This window comes from Ursus americanus, chromosome 36 (assembly GCF_024610735.1).
Source record: "Ursus americanus isolate L20-20 chromosome 36, mUrsAme1.1.p, whole genome shotgun sequence".
In the NCBI taxonomy this organism is placed as follows: Eukaryota; Metazoa; Chordata; class Mammalia; order Carnivora; family Ursidae; genus Ursus; species Ursus americanus.
Window position 1 is genome coordinate 5,021,417 of NC_142162.1, and position 21,752 is coordinate 5,043,168.

At 35.8% G+C, this 21,752-nt stretch overlaps 1 protein-coding gene across 2 annotated transcripts in view; it reads right to left on the reverse strand.

The window, feature by feature from the left end:
- SECISBP2L (SECIS binding protein 2 like) overlaps positions 1 to 21,498 on the reverse strand; it is a 62,391-nt gene extending 40,893 nt beyond the window's left edge. Inside the window, exons 1-7 of one of the 2 annotated variants that reach the window (XM_045812037.2) lie at positions 21,204 to 21,498; positions 12,165 to 12,343; positions 9,575 to 9,899; positions 7,808 to 7,940; positions 2,716 to 2,945; positions 2,412 to 2,436; positions 1,930 to 2,045 (exon numbers count right to left, since the gene is read on the reverse strand). In XM_045812037.2, coding sequence (XP_045667993.2) covers positions 1,930 to 2,045; positions 2,412 to 2,436; positions 2,716 to 2,945; positions 7,808 to 7,940; positions 9,575 to 9,899; positions 12,165 to 12,343; positions 21,204 to 21,227 — 1,032 coding nt within the window. In that variant the 5' untranslated portion in view covers positions 21,228 to 21,498. Of the gene's footprint in view, positions 1 to 1,929; positions 2,046 to 2,411; positions 2,437 to 2,715; positions 2,946 to 7,807; positions 7,944 to 9,574; positions 9,900 to 12,164; positions 12,344 to 21,203 lie in introns of both variants that reach the window. The other variant, XM_045812036.2, reaches the window with a different exon arrangement.
- Between the last annotated feature and the right edge of the window lie 254 nt (positions 21,499 to 21,752).

A 21,752-nucleotide genomic window follows, 5' to 3' on the forward strand; every position in this document is an offset into this window, starting at 1 on the left:
CACAGAACAGAGTGGATAAAACATAAGATACGTAATTATATTTACTTAGAATGACATGAAGTAACTCGGAAAATACACAAGAAACTACTCAAAGTGGGACAGATATAGGGAAGAGAACACATGGGGAGATAGAGTGAAAATGTATAATCTTTTCATCTCTTCTATTTTTCAACCAATTCACAAAATAAAACCATTTTTTTTAATATTTACATTTTTAGATTCTGTCCATTGTTTAAAATTAAGGGTATGGCAGAGTATAGAAAGAACCTGCCTGTTCAAGTGTTAAACACTGGTAAAAATATTAAAAATCACAGGTAAAACAGCATGGTACAAGTACCAAATTCTGATAAATGGACCAAAACAGCCCAGAAACAGCACCTAAGATATAAGAAATTAGCAAATGAGAGAAAAGAATAGACTATAATTTTAGAGCAACTGGTTAACTACTCTGAAAATCTACATCATTATTGTATCATGCATCAAAATAAATCTCAGATAAAAAGTTCTTGCAATATTGTTATAAAAAGGTAGCAGAAATTACAAGTGAGTATTTAGTTCATTTCTAACATACTTTTTAAGCCTAAAAACAATCAGAAATTGCAAAAAGGGAAAATATTTTGATTTAGCAGGAAGAAAAAGATTCTGCACATCACAAATCAAACACATACTTAAAGAATAAGTATAACAACACATCCGAAGTAGAAAACACATTGTTCAACATCTGGCTCCAGTTCTTTTGGAATGAAGAGAGATACAAAATAAACAAGACCTAATACACTACATGTTTTTTGCATAATTTTTTGTTGTTCTTTTACTATTCCTCACCAGTTTGGAGGCTCCATAGCTGTATTACTTCCTCTCCAGTGGGCTATGGATACCAAAAGTCAGAGTCTAACAAGTTACGATTTCAACATAAAATTTTGGCACTTAACTAAACATTTTGTAGACTTTGTTTATCTCATCTATATAAACAATTCTTGTTTTAGCTCTTTTGTTTCTAATCAAATAAAGCTAGACTGCCTCACATGCCTGCCACAAACAACAATGACTCATTTTTGCAATAACCATAGGGGAAAGGGCATTATTCTGCTTGTTTTCCTGACAGTCTAATTAATGTTAGGGTGCATCTGACGTACTTCATTTCAGGGAAGCAAATGAGCAGGCAAGTATTTGGTCTATTTAATCCATTAGTAACTTACTCTTATTTCAGTTCACCCACAGATCTATTCATATGATACTTTTAATACCTTAACTAGATTTAAGGAATCCAGGAAGTCTATCTAAAAATTGAAAAGGAAAACTGCTGACCAACAAACAACTCCCTAATTTTATAGACGACCAATACAGGAAGACAGTTAACTGGAAATCCGCAGCAGTATGTAACTTGTTCTGCTGGATGGCAGCTAGATATTGTTCCGCAAGACCAGGAAGCCGCCCAGTCTGGCTACGTTACAACATGAGGCAGCAATCCAGCCATGGCCCTGCAACAAGCACAGAGCGCGTAGCTTGTGCTGTTTACGGTCTAGTAAGGATACATGAACAAGACCGCAGTCCTAAAGTTCAAAGAATCAATATTTACGGCACTAAAATGCTTTTAAATTTTTTATATGGATAAGAAAAAGTCACAGCAGATGAAGCAGGATTGGAGGATATTCTTTTTTAAAAGTACGAAAATATCCAAATCTATTTCTTAAACACAATAAAACAGAAAATAACACACACCTATATACACATCACCTATAGTTAAGATTTTGCCATTTTGTTTCATTAAATAATAATTTTACTGGCTAAGCCATTTTAAAGTTACAGACATCGTGATATTTTATGATTATATAATACAATATGCATCTCCAAAAATTAAGGACAATGCCCTTCAAGACCACTATACCATTTACAATAATTCGGTTTCTCCAATCTAATTCAAATTACCTGTGAATTATTTCTTTGTTCAGTTTGCCTTCCACCTCTAGAAAATGTCTGATTTTTTTCCATCCAAGGTTTTTTCTGAGTTGCCTGGCAAGTTACATTGGACCAATTGACACTACCTGTAACCAATGAGATTTTAAAATATGATTTATTTACGAAAGATGCCAAAACCTCAATTATCCCTTAACTTTGTGTACTGAAAGTCAGTCACTATAAACGTAAAACTGGAAATTTCTCTACAAACTTTAAGTGGTATTCCAGTTCTTAGTGACTGAAGTGCCATCTTGCAGAATACCCCAATTTCTCAAATGAGAAATTTTCTCAAGTTTTATCAGCCCAACTGTACTTTCAAAGTAACGTGAACCTCTTTGGAAGATATCTAATATTTTTTTTTTGCCGTATCAGCAAACTTCATGCTTAAAAGCAAAACTCTGACATGGACAAAGAAGAAAGTATAGCAAAAACACTATGCAGAAAATAAGTACCTGTACATATAGATGATTCCACATGCTAAAAATAAAAACAAAAAAGACCATTATTTTCCGCTTAAGAGTCAACACCATATGCTTTCCAAAACATTTCATAACTTTGTCTAGAGTGAAGCATGCTTATTTACAATCTTAGAAAAATACTTCTCCATATATATTTTTCATATTAATATACAAAATACATTTTGATCCATTCTATTACTATTGGAATTAATGAAAAGAGATACTTAAGCTTTAGAGAAGATACAAAGATAATACTGACATAAATGACTGATAAAGATATCAAAGCAGTGTTACATACATTCATGGTGCTAGAATCGGGATTTCTCAAAGCCCCTGCTGCAGGCTGGTTGTTGCTGTGTTTGGGACTGCAGTAGCCACTATCACTGTCAATGTCAGCTTCACTAGCCCCCTGCTCACTAGAGGATTCAGCAGTAGGGTGGGATGCTCTTCTCCTCCTGCCTTTGGACTTCCAGAGCATTGTGGCAGAGCTCTCCGAGAGAGATTTGTTAGCAATATCTGACGGGAAATCTATAAAGCAAGGGAGGTGAGACATCTCTTTGTGAGGACCAAACGGATAAATTCTTGTTAAATTATCTTTAAGGTTGTAAGAAAACGGAAGATATCTAACTTTGTAAATGGAGAAAACAAGTAAAAAATTTGGGGGGAAGATCATCAAAAGGTAAGGTGTTCCTGACATGTTGGTTTATGACATGTATTTATTATGCCAAGAGAATAAAATATTTATACAAATATTAAAACAAACCACCATTACTCATTTAAGAAAAATAACACCAATCCTTTTTAAGTCCACTGCATACGCCCACTGCCTCCTCTTCCTCCCCCAGAAGTTACCTCCATATGGAATTCTGTGTTTATCATTTCCTCACTTTTTAAAATAGCTTTTTCATGGATTTTTATATTCCTAAAACATTATAAATCATGTTATTTTGCAGATTTCGCTTTATAAAAATGAAATTACACTGTCCATTTTCTTTTGTGACTTGCTTTCCAGTCTGCCCCATTCCCCCAACACTAGTTTTGAGATTCTGATGGATGCGGCTATAATTCATTAATGTCACTGGAATCTAGATTGCCTGCGTGTGATGAACACACCACACAGTACTTATCCTTTGTACCACTGATGGGATGCTTGGGTTGTGTGGGGGTTTTGCATTATTAAATAATACTGCTATAACCACTCTTATACAGACATTTGCACGTATATGTGCACGTGCAAGTTTAAGGTAAATACTGTTGGGTCTTATGGGATACACATATTCAATTTTACTTGGTAACGCCAAATCATTTTTAGGCAAACTGTTTAAAACCATTTACAACCCAACAGCAAGATATAAATATCCACAGTGATCCACATATTCTCCAAATACTTGATACTGTCTGCCAGGCTATAATTTTTGCCAATTGTTTGATACAAAAAGATGGCTCATTGTGGGTTTTAATTTGTATTTTCTTGCCTAATAATGAGGTTTGGTATCTTTTCTGATGCTTTTAGCCACTGATGTTTTCCCTTCTGTGAAATACTTAATTTTATTTTTCGATTGTTTGACTTCTGCCTATTTTGCATTTCACAAATTGTAATCAAAAGACATTTTAAAAACTCTTACAATGTCCTCCTACCCTAACAAATAACAATTTTTCTTTTTCTATATTTCCACCCATAATTTTTATACAGCATCAATACAATTTTGAGTTGGGCTATTTAATATAATGTATATATGTTCTTCATAATTATAATGTGAGAAGGCTCTATATTATTCCACTGAGTGGATGTCTACACTTCTCTTGACTTGCCACCTGTTACTAAACATTAGGAAGCTTTCAGTGTACTACTGCAATCTGAATCTTTCATTCAACTGTCCTTTTTCTTTCTAGGGAAATATATTTTAGATACATTTTAGATACATTCACAGGAGATACATTTTAGATACATTCACAGGAGAAGGACAGTTGGGTCAAAGGAAAGACTCCTATAGTACCCCCAAACTGTTTCAGCCCCCTGGTACTGTGTCCCACGGCCCTGAGAACAAGGTGGGATCATTTTCTTATTCATGCATATGAATTTTTTACATCTTCATACTAATATTTTTTCACTGATAGGCATAGAAAAAATCTTTTCCAAGTTTGTGGCTTATTCTTTCACTCACTTTTGACAGACCAGAATTTATTTCAGAAAGTTCCCTCTGGGGTGCCTGGGTGGCTCAGTCGTTAAGCATCTGCCTTTGGCTCAGGTCATGATCCCAGGGTCCTGGGGATCAAGCCCCGCACTGGGCTCCCTGCTCAGCAGCAGGAAGCCTGCTTCTCCCTCTCCCACTCCCCCTGCTGGTGTTCCCTCTCTCGCTGTGTCTCTCTGTGTCCAATAAATAAATAAAATCTTCAAAAAGAAAAAAAAAAAGAAAAATGAAAGAAATAGTTCCCTCCCTACCATCATAAAGATATCTGCCTACATTTCCTTTTACTGTGGTTTTCCCATTTGTCCTTAATCCACCTAAAAAAGATTTGCATGGGGTGTAAATTAGGTTTCTGTAATGCTATCTCTATTACTTTCCACACGTGTTTCCATATACATGTGAATCTGTTTCTGGGACACATGCTCTAGTTTTCTTATACTGCATTTTTTTGTGTAAGCCTATAGGAAGTAAGGTAGTTTAATAGGTCTTGGTATTTAGAAAAAAAGTTCTTTTCTTCTCAAATGATCCTTTTAGAATTAGTTTATCAAGTTCCAAAAGAATTCCTATTAAAATTTTGATTAGAACTGCACTGAAGCCACAGACTGACTTAGGGGGAAATGACATTTGCATTATCAAATTGTCCTAGATGAACAGGATATTTAGGGTGTTTTTTTTTTTTTATGTCCTACCATAAAGTTAAGATTTTCTGCATATATGTCTTGTACATCTTTTGTAAAGTTTATTCCCAGAAACCTGTATTTTTGTTGCTATTATAAATGCCATCTTTTCTCAAATTTTGCTCATAATACACTGAAACTCACTTTTGTATATTATATACAGTCATCTTGTTAAACTCGTTAAATGCAAGCTTGTGTTCGAGAATAAAAACTTGTTACAAATTCCTTTAAGTTCTAGTATTTCATCCTACCTGTGACTGATACCAAGTAATCCTCAGAAATTAAAAACAAGTTAAACAAAAATACTGACAGAATGTGCAATCCACAGAATTTGGGGGAAAAAACCTAAAGAATAAGAATATGGATAAAAGATATTATCTTCTAATCAAGTTTTACCTTCATTTTTCGTTTTTTTTACTTCTATTAAAGCATAGTTGACACACAATGTCACATTAGTTTCAAGTGTACAACATAGTGATGCTATGAGTCTATATATACATTATGCTTTGCTCACCACAAGTGTAGCTACCATCAGCTACCCCCAACCCTGTGGCAACCATCAGTTTTTGTTCTCTGTGTTTACGGGTCTATTTCTGCAGGGTTTTTTTTTTTAGATTCCACATATAAGTGAAATCATACATTATTTGTCTTTCTCCACCTGACTTACTTCACTTAGCACTATAGCCTATGGGTCCGTTAATGTTGTTGCAAATGGCAAGGTTTTATCCTTTTTATGACCGAGTAATATTCCACTATATATACACACCACATCTGCTTTATCCATTCTCCATTCATACCTATGGACACCTGGATTGCTTCCATACCTGGGCTACTGTCAATAATGTCGCAATAAACGTAAGAGTAAATGTATCTTTTCAAATGAGTGTTTTCAATTTTTTTGGGTAAAATACCCAGTGGCGGAATTATTGGATCATTTGGTATTTCTATTTTTAGTTTTTTGAGGAATGTCCATACTGTTTTCCATAGTGGCTGCACCAATTTACATTCTCACTACATGAGGGTTCTTTTTTTCTCCACATCCTCATGAACATTTGTTACTTCTTGTCTTTTTGATTCTAGCCACACAAACAGGTGTAAGGTGATATCTTGTTGTGGTTTTGATTTGTATTTCCCTGATGATAGTGATGTTGAGCCTCTTTTTATGTGTCAGCTGGCCATTCGTAGGTCTTCTTTGGAAAAATGTATATTCAGGTCCTCTAGCCAATTTAAATCAGATTATCTGGGTTTTTTGGTACTGAGTAAATATTTTAGATATTAATCCCTATTGGAAATATGAACATCATCTCCCATTCCACAGGTTGCCTTTTTGTTTTGCTAATAGCTCATCTATTCATTTTCTAATTCTTATGCTTCAGAAGACTGTCTTTGTGTTCACTAAATGAGCAAACTGAAGAAGTAAGGATTTTTAAAAGCAGTCCCAGGGTTTAAAGCATGTAAAAGTCACTATGACTAGGAATAACCAAAACATAGAAAAGTTTGTAATATATTACGTTGTGATTCTTTTCTATAGCCTCTCCAAGCATTTGTTAATCCATTAATCTCACTGCTTTATGGCTACAAACTACACACAATGACTGTACTAGCAACAAGATTGTTTCTTAATGGATTCACAGATCCTTTCTTACTCCTAATGGATCTAAACAATTGTAAAAAAATAACCGAACTGATGTCACAAAAGAAAAGATACAGCCCAAATGAAAGAAAGTATGAACCATCAAATTTATTTTAAGCCAGAGTGGAGACTACAGAGGGATAAAAAGTAAATGTGCCTTTGAGCACATCTAATGCTTGGCCTTGGATCATTAACAAAAATTTTTTACTAGCATCAATGACAATGGGTCCAGAGACAGTTATCTACTCTACAGCTATTAAGCTGAGATCAGAGATACAAACTGGAATTCAATGATATAAACTGGAAAATATTAATTTTTATCTATTACCGGGATAAAGCTTCCTTATTTAAAGTTTACACAGTTCTCTAGAAAACTCTAGACAAAACGATATCCAACTAGTCCAAAATTTTTACTTGCTTGACAGGATATAGGAACCACTCACAGGTCTGGTTCAGATCTATGCTGAAATATGGCACAGAAAACTTGCCAAGTTCTTTCTATAAAAATATTATACAATATTAGAGTATCCTATAAAGGGTTTTGAACTAGTTATAAAAACATACAAATGTGATTTCTGCCAAAATGAATCCTCAGATTCCTACAATGTCTGCAATATTCCACCTCCGATTTCTGAACTGCTCCACTACTGGGGATATGGGGATAAGGACACCTCAAACCCTCCTCAAAATTGCACATCAGCTGGCAAACAAGTTGAAAGAACATTATGGACATGGACTGCTTTTACCCTTCCTAGAGAATTTCACAAAGTGGCAGGATAAATGAAAGGATGAAAGTCTGGAAACTTAAAGAGTGGTACAGTCCACAATTATAAAGTCAATACATGAAAACAGATAAAAATCAGTGATGTATACATAACCACTCTTGCTTACCAGTCTGCTGTGAAGCATCTACCAGAAGCACAATTTTTGATCGATTATCAGGACCTGCTGCATTTGTCTCTTTCTGAGTAGCTACACTTTTCACCAGTGGCCTTTTGCTTTTTATGTGCTGTTGTAAAAGCTGCTGCTGATTTAAGCACAAAAAAATAATAATAATTTAAAATCCTACTCAATGTACTAAACATTATAAAATACATATCCACTATAAAACACACCTAAATGTTTGCTCTAAATTAGTGGCTCCCAATCTATGGGGAAAGAGGGTTACTGTGTTAGGAATTCATGAAATTATCTGCATTTTAATTATACGTTAAATGATGGATCATACACACACATTTTAATACTATTTTTCAAAGAACTATTAACACTACTATGACTAATAAAATATTAATGAATTTTTAATTATTACTTGTACTTCGTATTTTCTCAATCAATAATTAATAAATGATAGAAGTATAAGCATGTCATATAAGAGGTTGTAAATTTTTATTTAGAAGGGTAATAAAAAGGGTAGTAGCTTTCCCAAGGAATAAATTTTCCTTTCATGATACCAAGAAAGTACCAAAAAAATTCTGCTTTAGAGCTTAAAAAGAAAATATAAAAAAAGCTGATCCTTTCCTTCACTTTTTAAAACAGGAGTATTCATCACTTAAATAGCAATTTATATAACAGAACTCTGAATTTAACTTCCTAAACTGAAGTGCTGGAAATGCACTCTGAGAAATCATGTTTCTTCACCATCTGAAAGTTATATACTTCTGTCTTACCTCCAATACGTATTTCTTTACATTCTCCAGAGGTCCCAAAACAATTTCCCTTGACCCAGTGTTTCCATGAGCAAAGACTAAAAGATTTTTAAAGCAAACTGTGCTGCATGTTTGTATTTTAATTTGTAAAAAGTATGTCAGAAGACAGCAAAGACTTTTCACTGAAGAAGCTGGGCTAATGGAATCTAGGAAAGCATCAACTCCTTGATGATAGAGCCAAGAAATCACTCTACCTTCTAGAAGTGCTGAGAAGAAACATGGTTTTTCTTCTTACTTGCTTTGATATTAAGGCCTCAATATAAAAGTAACCTTTTAGTTAAGAAACAGTTACCTAGAATAACCTTAAATCTCTTGTGTTTTCAAGGCCTTCATGTCTCCCTTTTTTTTTTAACTTAGTCAAAAGGCTGATCTTTAGAGTAGTTTCACACATTTATCTTTCATTTTCTTCAGCCCTAGGAGACCCTGTGTTCACATAATATAGTAAAGCAACACTTGACTAACAAAGTGCTATTGCTACGAAAAATTCACAGACTAGCCACGATGAAATTGAAGGGATTTAATGAATCATAAATGTTGTTCTCCATAACATCTCCTGCTGATTTCTGAAGACCGGAATATATGAAGTGCATTAGTCATTCAACACCACTGGCATAGGATCCAAACTCTCACTTATAAACACTGGTATCACTATGCAATTTTTATCACTAAATTAAAATAATTTAGAAATATTTGTGTATTATGATTATGTAAAACTCTCTGAAGGAACCTGAAGATGACTGTAAATCATATCATCAATTAAGAATAAGGCACAATAAAAAACAGGAAAAATTATTTTACAAATGCTCTACCCTTGACTATTTTATAACAGTGAACGAAATGTTTTATAGTAAATTCAGCATCAAAGGCTAATCAAGACCAGTAGCAAATTACTTACACTATTATTAACAACAGATATATCAAACATAAAAAGCAATCAAAGTAAGTCACTTACTTTTGGTACAACTGGTCCTCTGTTACTGTTTCTGCTCCGATGACTGGACAATGGGAAGACCTGTCCAAGCTGATTTGGACGCTCAGTGCATTCTGTGGTTATAGTATTTACAGTATTTGCGGCCTGAAAGGTGTTGGAGTAAGGTGTAGGAAAAGGATGATAGAATCCCATAACTTGGGCACATGGTGCTGGCATCAGCTGATAATATGTATACTCTGTAGAGACAGGTGGCTGAGCAGATATAATAGGGTAGGCAAGGTATGGTCCAGCAGGGTTTGGATTGGGCTGTTGCCATCGTATATCATTGTTATATAATGGAAACTGTCTGTTAAAATCAAATAAAAAAAAGAAATATATTGACAAGTCTGAAAGTAATGCTGAAGCAGAACCTCTTAATTCGTTTTAATTTAAAGAGTACAGAACAGTGCCTTCATAATAAAAAGGAAATAAAATTATCACCTTACAAATTTCTTTGCTGTAATTAGAGATTATTATATACATGTAATAACAACTTAAATGACAGTACAAAGGAATTCAACCTGATAGTTCTGCTGCATTTCAAAATTTTAAAAGTACATACCATTCTTATTTATATAAACTCTCTTCTCAACCTCCTCAAGGTATTTCTGCCTGAAAGTTAAACACCTAGCTGCTGGATCTGTAAACAAAAGCAGTCCAAAGTCCCCATCCAACGCTAACAACTGTGATAACCTTCTGCAAACAGCAGGGTAAGGTGATCACTGTGTACGGTGATCATTACAATGGGTGATTTGATTCCTCCACCTCTCATTCTTTTGCTCAGTCCCAGGGGCTCCTACTCCTCTCCTGTACTTCCCAAACCATGTGGCCAAGTCAAGCTCTTTTCCTGGCTCCCCTCTTTGGCAATTGAAGCACGTTCCAGATCCAAGGGTAAGAAGAGACAAGGCAAGCCTGTCCACTGCCATCCTATTCCTAGCACTCGAGCCTCTTCTAGTGCAATTCCTGTAAAGCATCAGCAAGATTCTTCCCATCTCTGCAGTCCTTACAGAAGGTTGCTGCCGAAGAATGAGGGGTCATGGGGAGCTGGAGCAATGAGCTTTTCCTCGCTACTCCCACAACAAAGCACAATGGAAAAATGTTCACTGCCATAATTTTTAAAAATACTTTTAATCCACTGGCTGGTTTATTCACGAATTCAAAAGATTATTTAGGGGCGCCTGGGTGGTACAGCGGTTGAGCGTCTGCCTTTGGCTCAGGGCGTGATCCTGGCATTGTGGGATCGAGCCCCACATCAGGCTCCTCTGCTATGAGCCTGCTTCTTCCTCTCCCACTCCCCCTGCTTGTGTTCCCTCTCTCGCTGGCTGTCTCTATCTCCGTCAAATAAATAAATAAAATCTTTAAAAAAAAAAAAGATTATTTAGTATGGTAAGAAAAATTAACTGTACTTAACACTTGGCCATTTTGTCAAATACAAAAAAACAGTATTATTAAATGTGGTTGATAAGTCGCTTCAAACATAGCCATATATAGGTCAAAATTTTTTGACATAATGCTAACTTCAATTGAGAAGGATCCCTTACTCTTTGCCCAATCCCCTCTAAAACTATAGTTTTAGAGATTATTAACCTGAATATTTAATATTTCATACAGTAGCTTAGTGGCCACCTATCTCTTACATGGAGAATGTCTGAAAGAATGTGCCTTGGCCCGCTAGTGTGCCACATGATGGCTTAGAGGCGTGCAGATATATTGACTGCATTTGCCTTTGGGGTGGCTGGGCAGAGGCTAGAGCCCAGATGCCTCATCTATTTATCCCAGAGTGCTAGACAAGTATAATTTTCCATGTGTGATATAAAGTACTTTCAATACAGCAATAAAATAAACTACACCAACAAAGTATCAATTGCTCAGTCTAAGCAGGGTTAAAAAGGCTATCTCGACTATCACAAGTTACGCCCTAACCACCAGGTCACACATTATCTGAATTGCAAGCGTTTTGCTAAATCACCCTGTGACTACAGCACAGAAGGTAAATTTAAACTAGAATCAGAGTCCAGAAATATACGTTAACCATAAATGCTTCAATGTTAAGGACTATCCCTTGGTTTTTTCTTCTTATGCCAGACTGTCCTGGAAATTATGATCAGATACCTAATCTTTAAAAAGGGTTTCCGTTCACCACTTTCTGAATATTCATTCCTCCCTCGGTATCAATTTATTTCAAAGTAATTTTAATGACTTATTGTAGGAGATACATCCAAAAAACTCCATTTCCTCTTAGAAAGAATGAGTAAAAAACCCCACGTTAACAATTTTCAGATTTCTACTTCATTTGATTTTATTTACTTCTCTTAAAAAAGAGAAATGGCTAATGTTTAAAAGTTACAAATGGAGGGGCGCCTGGCAGGCTCAGTCGGTGGAGCATGGGACTCTTGATCTCAAGTTTGTAAATTGAATCCCCACGTTGGCCGTAGAGATTACAAAAAATAATAATGAATAAACCTGAAAAAAGAAAAAGTTACAAAAGAAAAAAATGAAGAAGTATGCCTTGCCAATATCTGTATTTCCCTACTCACCCCCACAAAAAAGAAAGTAATAATAAACAAATTACCTATTGGACTGGTTTTCCTGCACGAATGGGTAACAAGTAATCAGGTAGCTGGGAATTGGAGTTGGTTCTACACCAGAAACATTTCCATTATCATTTGGGAGTGCCATCGGGATCATAAATGTATCAGGATTCTTCTTCTGGGGAATAAACGGCTCTACCTCAGCTGATAGCTTGACATTCTTCAAAGAGAAAGTAAAACACACTATTAACAAAGGAGCAAAAAACGTAATACAAATTCACAATTTAACAATGGAAGAGTCAGTGTTTACAAGGAGTAATTAGATCTCCTCAGTATTAGAAAACATCCAAAGGAACAGCAATGTCAAAATAGCTAAATACGATTATTTAGGCAGAGCCGTCGAATAAAACAGGGAAATGCTTAACAAAAGTTCTTGCATTTTAATGAAATCATTTCTTACATAACCAAAGCTGTTAAAACAATTAAGAGAACCAGGAAGTCAGACTGGAGTCCAAAAATAAAGCTGGTAGTAAGAAATCCAGCTCTTCAGACAAAACAATGCTTTTAACTACTTTTGTTAGGAGGGAAAATCATTAAACAGAGTTCTGAAGGATAATCACTTTATACTTGTTTGACTAGTCTAAAAAATAGTCTATTTCCATCCATTTCAGGAAATTAGATTAGTATGGTTTAATTAAAAGGAAGGAAGATGTCCAAGATTACTGAAAAAAAAAACAAAAAAACAACTTAACATAGGGGCAAGAAACTTTTGGTTCACGGTTAAACTAGAAGAAAAAATGAGTACTTTAGTTTCCCAGCAGACAACCTGAGTACACTAAAGTGATCCAGAACATGTATTCCCATTTTAGTTTATTTTGTATCTTTTCTTACAAAAATATCTACAGAAATTTAAAAGATATCTTTAAAAGACTAAAGTATTTTAGGATGCACATGTGGGTGACAAAACAATAAAGAAAAGTAAATAAGATCTGGGATAAGGGGGCGCCTGTATAGCGCAGTCGTTAAGCGTCTGCCTTCCGCTCAGGTCGTGATCCCGGCGTTATGGGATCGAGCCCCACATCAGGCTCCTCCGCTATGAGCCTGCTTCTTCCTCTCCCACTCCCCCTGCTTGTCTTCCCTCTCTCGCTAGCTGTCTCTCTGTCAAATAAATAAATAAAATCTTTTAAAAAAAAGATTAAAAAAAAAGATCTGGGATAAAAGTCAGGATAGGAATTACTCATATGAAATTACTCATGTAAAACAGAGTTGTGATCACAAGGAGGCACCTGGAGAGCTTCTGAGTGCCTGACAACATTCTATATCCTAACTTGGGTGATAATTACAAGGCATTCACCTTATAATTCATTTAGCTATACATTGTTTTTATGCAGTTTTCCTTCTGTATTTAACAACAAATTTTTAAAATTTAATTATAAAAAGAAAAAACCTATAGGCACATTCTGTAAAAGTAGAATGTTAAAAACCACATAAATATCACAATCTAAAAAGATATTAAACTCTTCTTTAAGAAACCAGTAAGTGAAATGCAATCCAATGTTTCAACCACTCAAATCAATTACATCAAAGCAATAGTCCTAGACCTTTTGCCCAACAAACCCAGTAGCATTTATTGGAAGCTCTGAGCAAGGCAGAGTTCACAGAATAAATGTCAGGAATGTTTCTCACAAAGGTAATCAGTAATAAATGCAAGAAAATCTGAAGACAAAATCTAAAGACTTAATATGCGCAATAGAGAGCCTTTATTCATATAAATTATTCTCTAAAAAGAGTCCACTGGAAATACTCAGAATGCTTATAAAAAGATGGGGAGAGAGAAGAAATCTGAACTATTCATAGCAGTATTAATTCAACGTCCTTCCTACCTGATTAAATTTTGAAATCTACTTTTATACTATTAACCAAATCGGACATAGAGACACTACTTGCACTTAATGAATACAGTATCTGTGAGCTGGAGCTAGTTTCTTGAATTTCAACCCTGGAGGCAAAAACTCCTTCAAATGCTAATAGTCTAAGTCATTAACTTTCACTGTGATAGTCAACAGAACTCAAAAATTATTTGTGTAAGGTATAAAATATCAATCTAATAAATGTTCCCCCAGGAGGAAATTAGGGGAAAAGGCTGATTTTCAACAATAATGAACAGAACGGAAACTTGCTTTATACAGTTCATGCATAGGCATAAAAAGAGGGAAAACTGAAATCACATTTTACACTGAAAACATAATTTTTAGGATATCTTTGAAAAATCTAAAAAGTCCTTTTGAACATATGACAACTCTCTGAACAGTTTTATAGATCTGTATTAGAAGGCATTAGGACTTTTTTAAAGCAAAGAATATGATCATATCAAATTTCCACATGAAAAAGAAACTAATGTAATTATAAAGAAATAAGATAATTTAAAGATAGTAAGTTTCCAGACACCTCCTTCCAAATAGTACCAACTCATAAATTACTTTGGTAACAAATTCAAATTCTTGCTCAAGTCAAAAGTTGCAACAAGTTTTTATACTTAGTTTCATTTTACTTTGTAAGAGTTTTATGAACTTAGGTAACCTGTCAAAAAAGTGTCATGCACAATTTATAATTGATATCTGTACATATACACAGTATATACCCTTAAATATTAAAGTTTGTAATGATTTCTATTCTAAGTGTAATTCTAGGTATCAGAGTTCAACAATAAAATTCACAAACACTGAAGTGATCCTTTGTTTTTAGCAAAAAAGAGAAGCTGCTGTAGTCAACAGCTGCACAAACAGAAGATGTCACTAGTAGGAACAGACTGGCAAACTTTCTCCTACAGTTACAACTCTCTATGGTCTTAAAAGTTGTTTGTTGTGACTTTGGGGCTTTCAGTATCAGACATTAAAATGAAGCATCTGCTATTCTCAGGCCTAAAAAGTAGAAGTTAAATCCCGGAACTATTCTTAAAATTCCACATAATAAAGCCCATATAGACAATATGTTAAGTAACAAATTCTGGCAGTATTTCAATTATATTAGTATAGAAATCAAAGAAAAATGTCCTACATAGTAGACAACAAAACATTACGAAAAAATTAGACTAGTTACTTCATACAATGATATTTCTTAGTTTGAATTTTTTAGTCTACTTATAGACAAGATCTATTTTTTAGGAATCAGAAATTTTATAGCAGAGTTGTCTCCTTAAAGTAAATATAAATGTAAAATAAGTCTGAACTACACAAAGTCTAATTATCCCTGTACTACTATTTGTTTAAAAAAAAAAACCACTATCTACATAGTAAAATTATCTTTAATTTTCGGAAATTATTTCAGAATTTTCCAAATAAATGAAAAATCATAATAATCCCAGAAATCTGTACTGGAAAAAAAACAAAACAAAACATAAGCAGTTTCACATTCCTTTTAAATTCAGCATATATTAAAATAAATGTCAGTAATAAAACTTCTTTGATGTGAATAACCTAGAAAACCCAAGAATTTATCAGAACATAAAAATATAAAAGCCTTCTTTAAAAAGAGTGTATTAAACAAATGCACTCAGATCACTGAGAGCCTATCTAAATTCAACAAACATGCACTGAGTACATGTTCTGGAAAGAGTGCTGTACTAGACTGGTTTAGGGAAAATGCACAAACATTACTATGAAGCACCCAACAGCAGGAAATGCACACTAAACTCCTCTGGGATAGAACCTCCTGATGTGTGCAAATAATTTTCCCAGATTAAGCAACAGAAAGAAAACACCCACTTAAAATCAAAACTGAAGTAGAACATAATAAGCACTCTCCCACAGTGAAATTTCAGTATGTACCACACACCTACAGAAAAAATATGACCATGGAAACCCTCCACATCCTTTCTATATTAAGGTAAAAATACAATATATCAAACATTAAGATATCTTGCATTTCATGGCCAAAGAAAAATGTCTTCCAATGGAAAAAAATGACTAATGCTTAAGAGATACCTGCTGGCTGTATTGTTTTTTATTGCAGTGACTTACACTGAAAGTAAACACCTGACAAATCAATTGCAGTAGTTATATACGTAAGTTTCGCAAGACTTCAGATAATATTGAGAAAAAAATCAAAATATTTAACTGAGACTGCCCACTTGATTTACTATTCAGATCCCTTCCTCTTTTCTTAAAAGAGACCACACCTAATCCTATTAAAGTACCTTACGGTACTTTTCTAAAAATCAGCTCTCTAAATTTAATACTGGTTTTTGAATTATCTAATTTATTAATTTCTGGTTTTGTATTTGTTTTCCTCTATTGCTTTGATAGGGTTTTCCTGCTAACTTCTAGCCCTGGACACTTAATTTTTATTTACCTTTTAAAATGTTTAATAATGAAAGCATTTATGACTATGCATTTGCCTCAGAGTATAGCTTCAGCCACATCCCATAGGTTTTCATATGTATTACTTTTTCAATAACCCATAATTCTACTTTTTAATCTCCTCTATGTCATTAGGGCTTAGGGAAAAATGTCTTTTTAAATTTATAAATGTTGGGGTGCCTGGGTGTCTCAGTCGCTTGAGCATCTGACTCTTGGTTTTGGCTCAGGTCATGGTCTTGGGGTCCTAGCATCCAGCACTGCATTGGGCTTCCCATTCAGTGGGAAGCCTGATTCCCCTCTCTCTCCCTCTGCCCTGCCCCCCCCACTCTCTATCAAATAAAGAAATCTTAAAAAAAAAAAAAAAAAGTTAAATTTCCAAAGGTCATTTTACTTCCCTTTTGATTACGAAAGTATTATTTTTAAAACCTGTTAAGATAATCATTTACTTATATTCATAAAGGCCAACTACCAAGTATTACTGAATAATAAATGTTTTATAGCAACTTATTTAGAATATATTTAGTTTGCAATGCTGATACTATTTGAAGTTTATCAATTATTTAAAGGAAAGAATTTTAAGCCAGATGATTTTGTATCTTTATTGGTGAACAGCACTTTGCATGAAGTCATCTGTATTTGTGACATGTTTGCTTTTCTAAGAGTTAAAGACATTGGTGATCTATAATTTTGTAAATTCTTTTATTTTATTTATTTTACATTTTTTGTTTTTATAAACATTTTTAATTTAAATTCAATTAATTAACATATAATGTATTATCGGTTTCAGAGGTACAGGTCTGTGATTCATCAGTCTTATATAAATCCCAGTGCTCATCACATCACATGCCCTCCTTAATGTCCATCACCCAGTTACCCCATCCCTCCCCTCCAGCAGCCCTCAATTTATTTCCTATGATTAAGAGTCTCTTATGGTTTGTCTCCCTCTCTGGTTTTGTCTTCTTTTATTTTTTTCCTCTCTTCCCCTATGATCTCTGTTTTATTTCTTAAATTCCACATATCAGTGAAATCATATGATAATTATCTTTCTCTGATTGACTTATTTTGCTTTGCATAATACCCTCTAGTTCATCCACGTCATTGCAAACGGCAAGATTTCATTTTTCGATGGCTGTGTAATATTCCATTCTATATATATACCACATCTTCTTTATCCATTCATCTGTCAGTGGATATCTGGGCTCTTTCCACAGTTTAGCTATTGTGGACACTGCTGCTATAAACATTGGGGTGCAGGTGCCCCTTTAGATCACTACATTTGTATCTTTGGGCTAAATACTCAGTAGTTCAATTGCTGGGTCGTTAGGGTAACTCTATTTTCAACTTTCTGAGGAACCTCCATACTGTTTTCTGGAAAGGCTGCACCAGCTTGCATTCCCACCAACACTGAAGGAGGGTTCCCCTTTCTCTGCATCCTCACCAATATCTGTCATTTCCTGACTTGTTAGTTTTAGCGATTCTGAGTGGTGTGAGGTGGTATCACATTGGGTTTTTTATTCATATTTCCCTGATGCCAAGTAAAGAACTTATCTAAGGACGCCTGGGTAGCTCAGCAGGTTAAGTATCTGCCTTCAGCTCAGCTGACAATCCCAGAGACCTGGGATTGAGTCCCACATCAGGCTTCTTACACAGAGGAGAGTCTGCTTCTCCTTCTGCCTGCCACTCCCCCTGCTTGTGCTCTCTCTCTTCCCCCTACTCTCTCTCTCTGACAAATAAATAAAATCTTTAAAAAACTTATCTAATGTTAACATACTAAAAATTAAGCCAATGTTTAAATTATTTGTTAATAGAAAAGATACTGTAAACTTCAAGTGTTTTGTTTATTTTTTTAAAAATCTCAAAACACTGTCTTAAATTTCCTAAAAATAGAAACATTAAGCCTTTTATGAACAAATAAAGTCCATGATTTATTTTTCACATCCCTTTACAACAACTATTTCCCCTCACAAGGAAGGAAGGAAGGAAGGAAGGAAGGAAGGAAGGAAGGAAGGAAGGAAAGAAAGAAAGAAAGAAAGAAAGAAAGAAAGAAAGAGGCATATACCAAGTAATAACTGTTCTTAGAACATCTAACTCTGGCAATTAAAATTAAATTACTTGTTTTGATTTAATACAGTCTTGCTAAAAGAGAATACTCCTTACATACTCTTTTGGTTGTAACATTCTTTCAAATAGTCACTATTGCAATTAAAACTATTATCTAGCATGTATTCCCAGTAACTTACTTTTTATAATCTTGATCAACATATATTACAATTTATCCTTTTATCAAAGATTTTATTTTTTTAAAAGAGCAATATGAATGCCTTCAGGCAAAACATGCTTAGATTTTTTTTTTTTTAAGTTACACTTGTGCAATACTCCAAGGATTTCAATTAGGTTAACATGAAATGCAGTTTGTATTAAGTACTATTTTTTTAAAAATCAAATTTCTATAAATTGCTAATTACTACAATATTATGAGTAAGTTTTAATGCTGTTTAATGGCCCCTTCCACCAAATTCCCCAAAATTCTGAATATAAACCAACACTGGTTTATAGTGAAAAAACAAATATTTTGTGAGGGAAAATGGAAATTCAGATTTCACATATATTTTTAGTGACTTTCATCTATCTAAATTCACTTCATTAGTAAAAATATAAAAGTATATTCCAAATAACCTCAAAAAGTCAGTACGTTACTCTAGGGTATAGTGGAAACAACGAAGAACTTCACAAAGTGGAGAAAGCTCAGTTCTACCCCTAATCTACCATTAAATTAATGGTTCTTAGCCTTTTTTCAGTGACAGATTCCTCTGAGAATATGATGAAAATAATGGAGTCTTGCCCCAGAAAAATGCTAATATAAAATGAAGCACACTCCTTCCAGGTCATCCGTGGACCCCTGAATTAACTGCCTACAGCCGGAGCAAGGCAAAGCAGCATCACTTTTCTGTATCTCGGTTTCCTGTGAGTATGTAGCGGGTGGGAAGAGAGGGTGGTTAGAATTATTCTCTTACTCAAGGTTAGGCTGAGGAAGAGGCAGGAGGTACTAGAGTGAAAACAGGAATAAATTCTTCAACGGAAAACCTACATTCATGATTTCTTTCTAATCCTTAAATTTCTACAAGGTTTTAATAGGTTGCGGGCTTAAGAAAGATGTAGGATGAAAGAGGAATAGGTTCTCTAGTTTAAATAATCTGCTCACAGCACTTGCTGTTAAGATAAACACACACAAATAGCTATGCTAAATAGTTAATTATATTTCCTCTAAGATGAAAGGAACCATAAGTATACATATGGTAGCATTACTGGTTACAGTTCTGGCATCATGATGAAGGACCAATGAGTTTAACCTTTTCATTAGTGACACACATACAAGAAAATTGTTCAAGAAAATTTCCTATTCAATTGTCAGGCTTTGAAATTAAAGGCATTTCTGATAGGTGTCTTAAAATGTTTTTTTCATTAAATTGGATATAGGCTGTATATACCTTAGGTCACTGAAAAGCTAAGAGGCTCTGACCAATTTTGCTTTGGTAAATCCACGTATTATCTTATAAAACTCATCTGTGTTTCAAATTCATATTCTCATAATTTTTTTAATTAAAGCTTTTGTAAAAAACAAATATACGCGACTAGGAATCCGCCTACTAAAAGAGCCAGATTTCAAAATCAAAATTGACTCGACTAGCTACATATATACATATATACAGGAATTTGGAAATCTTGTCTCATTTATTCAGGTACTAATTATTTATTTGTAAAATAACTAGGCAAATCACTAGTCTTTTTCTCCTTCATCTATCTGCCTAGCTCAACACTGGGCAAAGCCTTCAACTGAAGAGAATGCATAGTCAATAATAAACTTCGATTTCATCAAATTTTAAGTCGTTCCATAGAAGTCTCAAGGATGAAAAATACTAACACTGGGGGGGGGACTCTTATTTTGGATTATTATTTACATTTTCATCATCCCTGACTTCCAGCAACTACTCGCATGGATAATCAAGAATTTAATAAAATTAAAAACAAAACTGAATACTAATGAAACTACTCTGTGAATATGAAAACGGTCTCGGAAATGAATTCATACTTCGGATCTAACGTTCTCAAAATATAAGCTCAATTTTCCAAAAGCACTAATTTTTGCAAAATAATTGGACAAAAAGGCAGGGGAAAACCATAGTATTTCATATCTTAAAGGAAACACCTCCCTAAAACCACTGCAAAAAACAATGCTCCGCTCAACGGAACGTTGAACCAAAAAGCCCATAACCCCCCTGCATCTGTAGTTATCACACATTCTCTGACAGTCTTTCTGGGTGAGAAGCCTTCGAAAGCCTTGCCACCTTGAAAACACATTCCAGGACTAAAGGCGGGGGGGGGGGGGGGTTCTCGCTGGAAGTTATAAACCCTCCACTCGGGCAAGCACTGACAACTTGGGAGTCCTCTGGCCCCTTCCACCAAACCACGGAGGAGGGGCAAAAACGAGTCCCCAGTCCGGGGGGGGGGGTAACCAGGGCTGGAAAAGCCCCAGTCCCCGAGGCAGCAACTGGAACAATGCAGGAGTGGGGCGCCGCCAGGCTCTCAGGCGAGGGGAGTCTGCTCCCGCAGGAACCCAAGGACTCCGGGGGTCCAGGCCCACGCTCAGAGACCAGGGCCCGCTCTGGAGGAAGCGGCGACCCCCAGCACCCGGCCCGGCCGGCCCAGCCCGAGCCCGCGTACCTGGTCAGCGGGGGCTCGGTCCATGGCGCCTGCAGCCGCAACGGGCCTGCGTTAGTCGGTGTGGAAAGCGCCTCGGGCCGCTTTCTCCATGGCCCCCCGCTCCAGTCGAGACAGGGCTCAGGACCTCCGCCCCTATCTGGCTGGCCCCGACACGGAGTCCGGCTACGCCACTGGCCGAGGGGGTAGCTCCAGCTCCCGGAGAAGAAGGAGGCGGTGGCAGCCTCGGGGAGGGATCATCTGGGACGGAAGCCGAGGAAGGCCCAAAGAGGCGACAGGAGAAGTTGAAAATGGCGGCTCGCGGACGGGAAAGGGGGGAGGGGCCGAGAAGAGGCGTGGGCGGAGTGACAGCAGAAGTCCTGAGCAGGTGGCAGCGGGAGCCTGGGCTGGCTGACCTGGAGGCTGAGGCCAAGTGGAGATTCCCGTAAGCAGGTCCCCCAAACCACTCTGCGCTTTGAGCCGGACTTAACTGTCCCTCTGGATTGTTAAACTGGAGGTGTGTCTGGCCACTTGGGAGCCAGAATGCCAGGGTTCCAGTCTTCAGGGACCTCC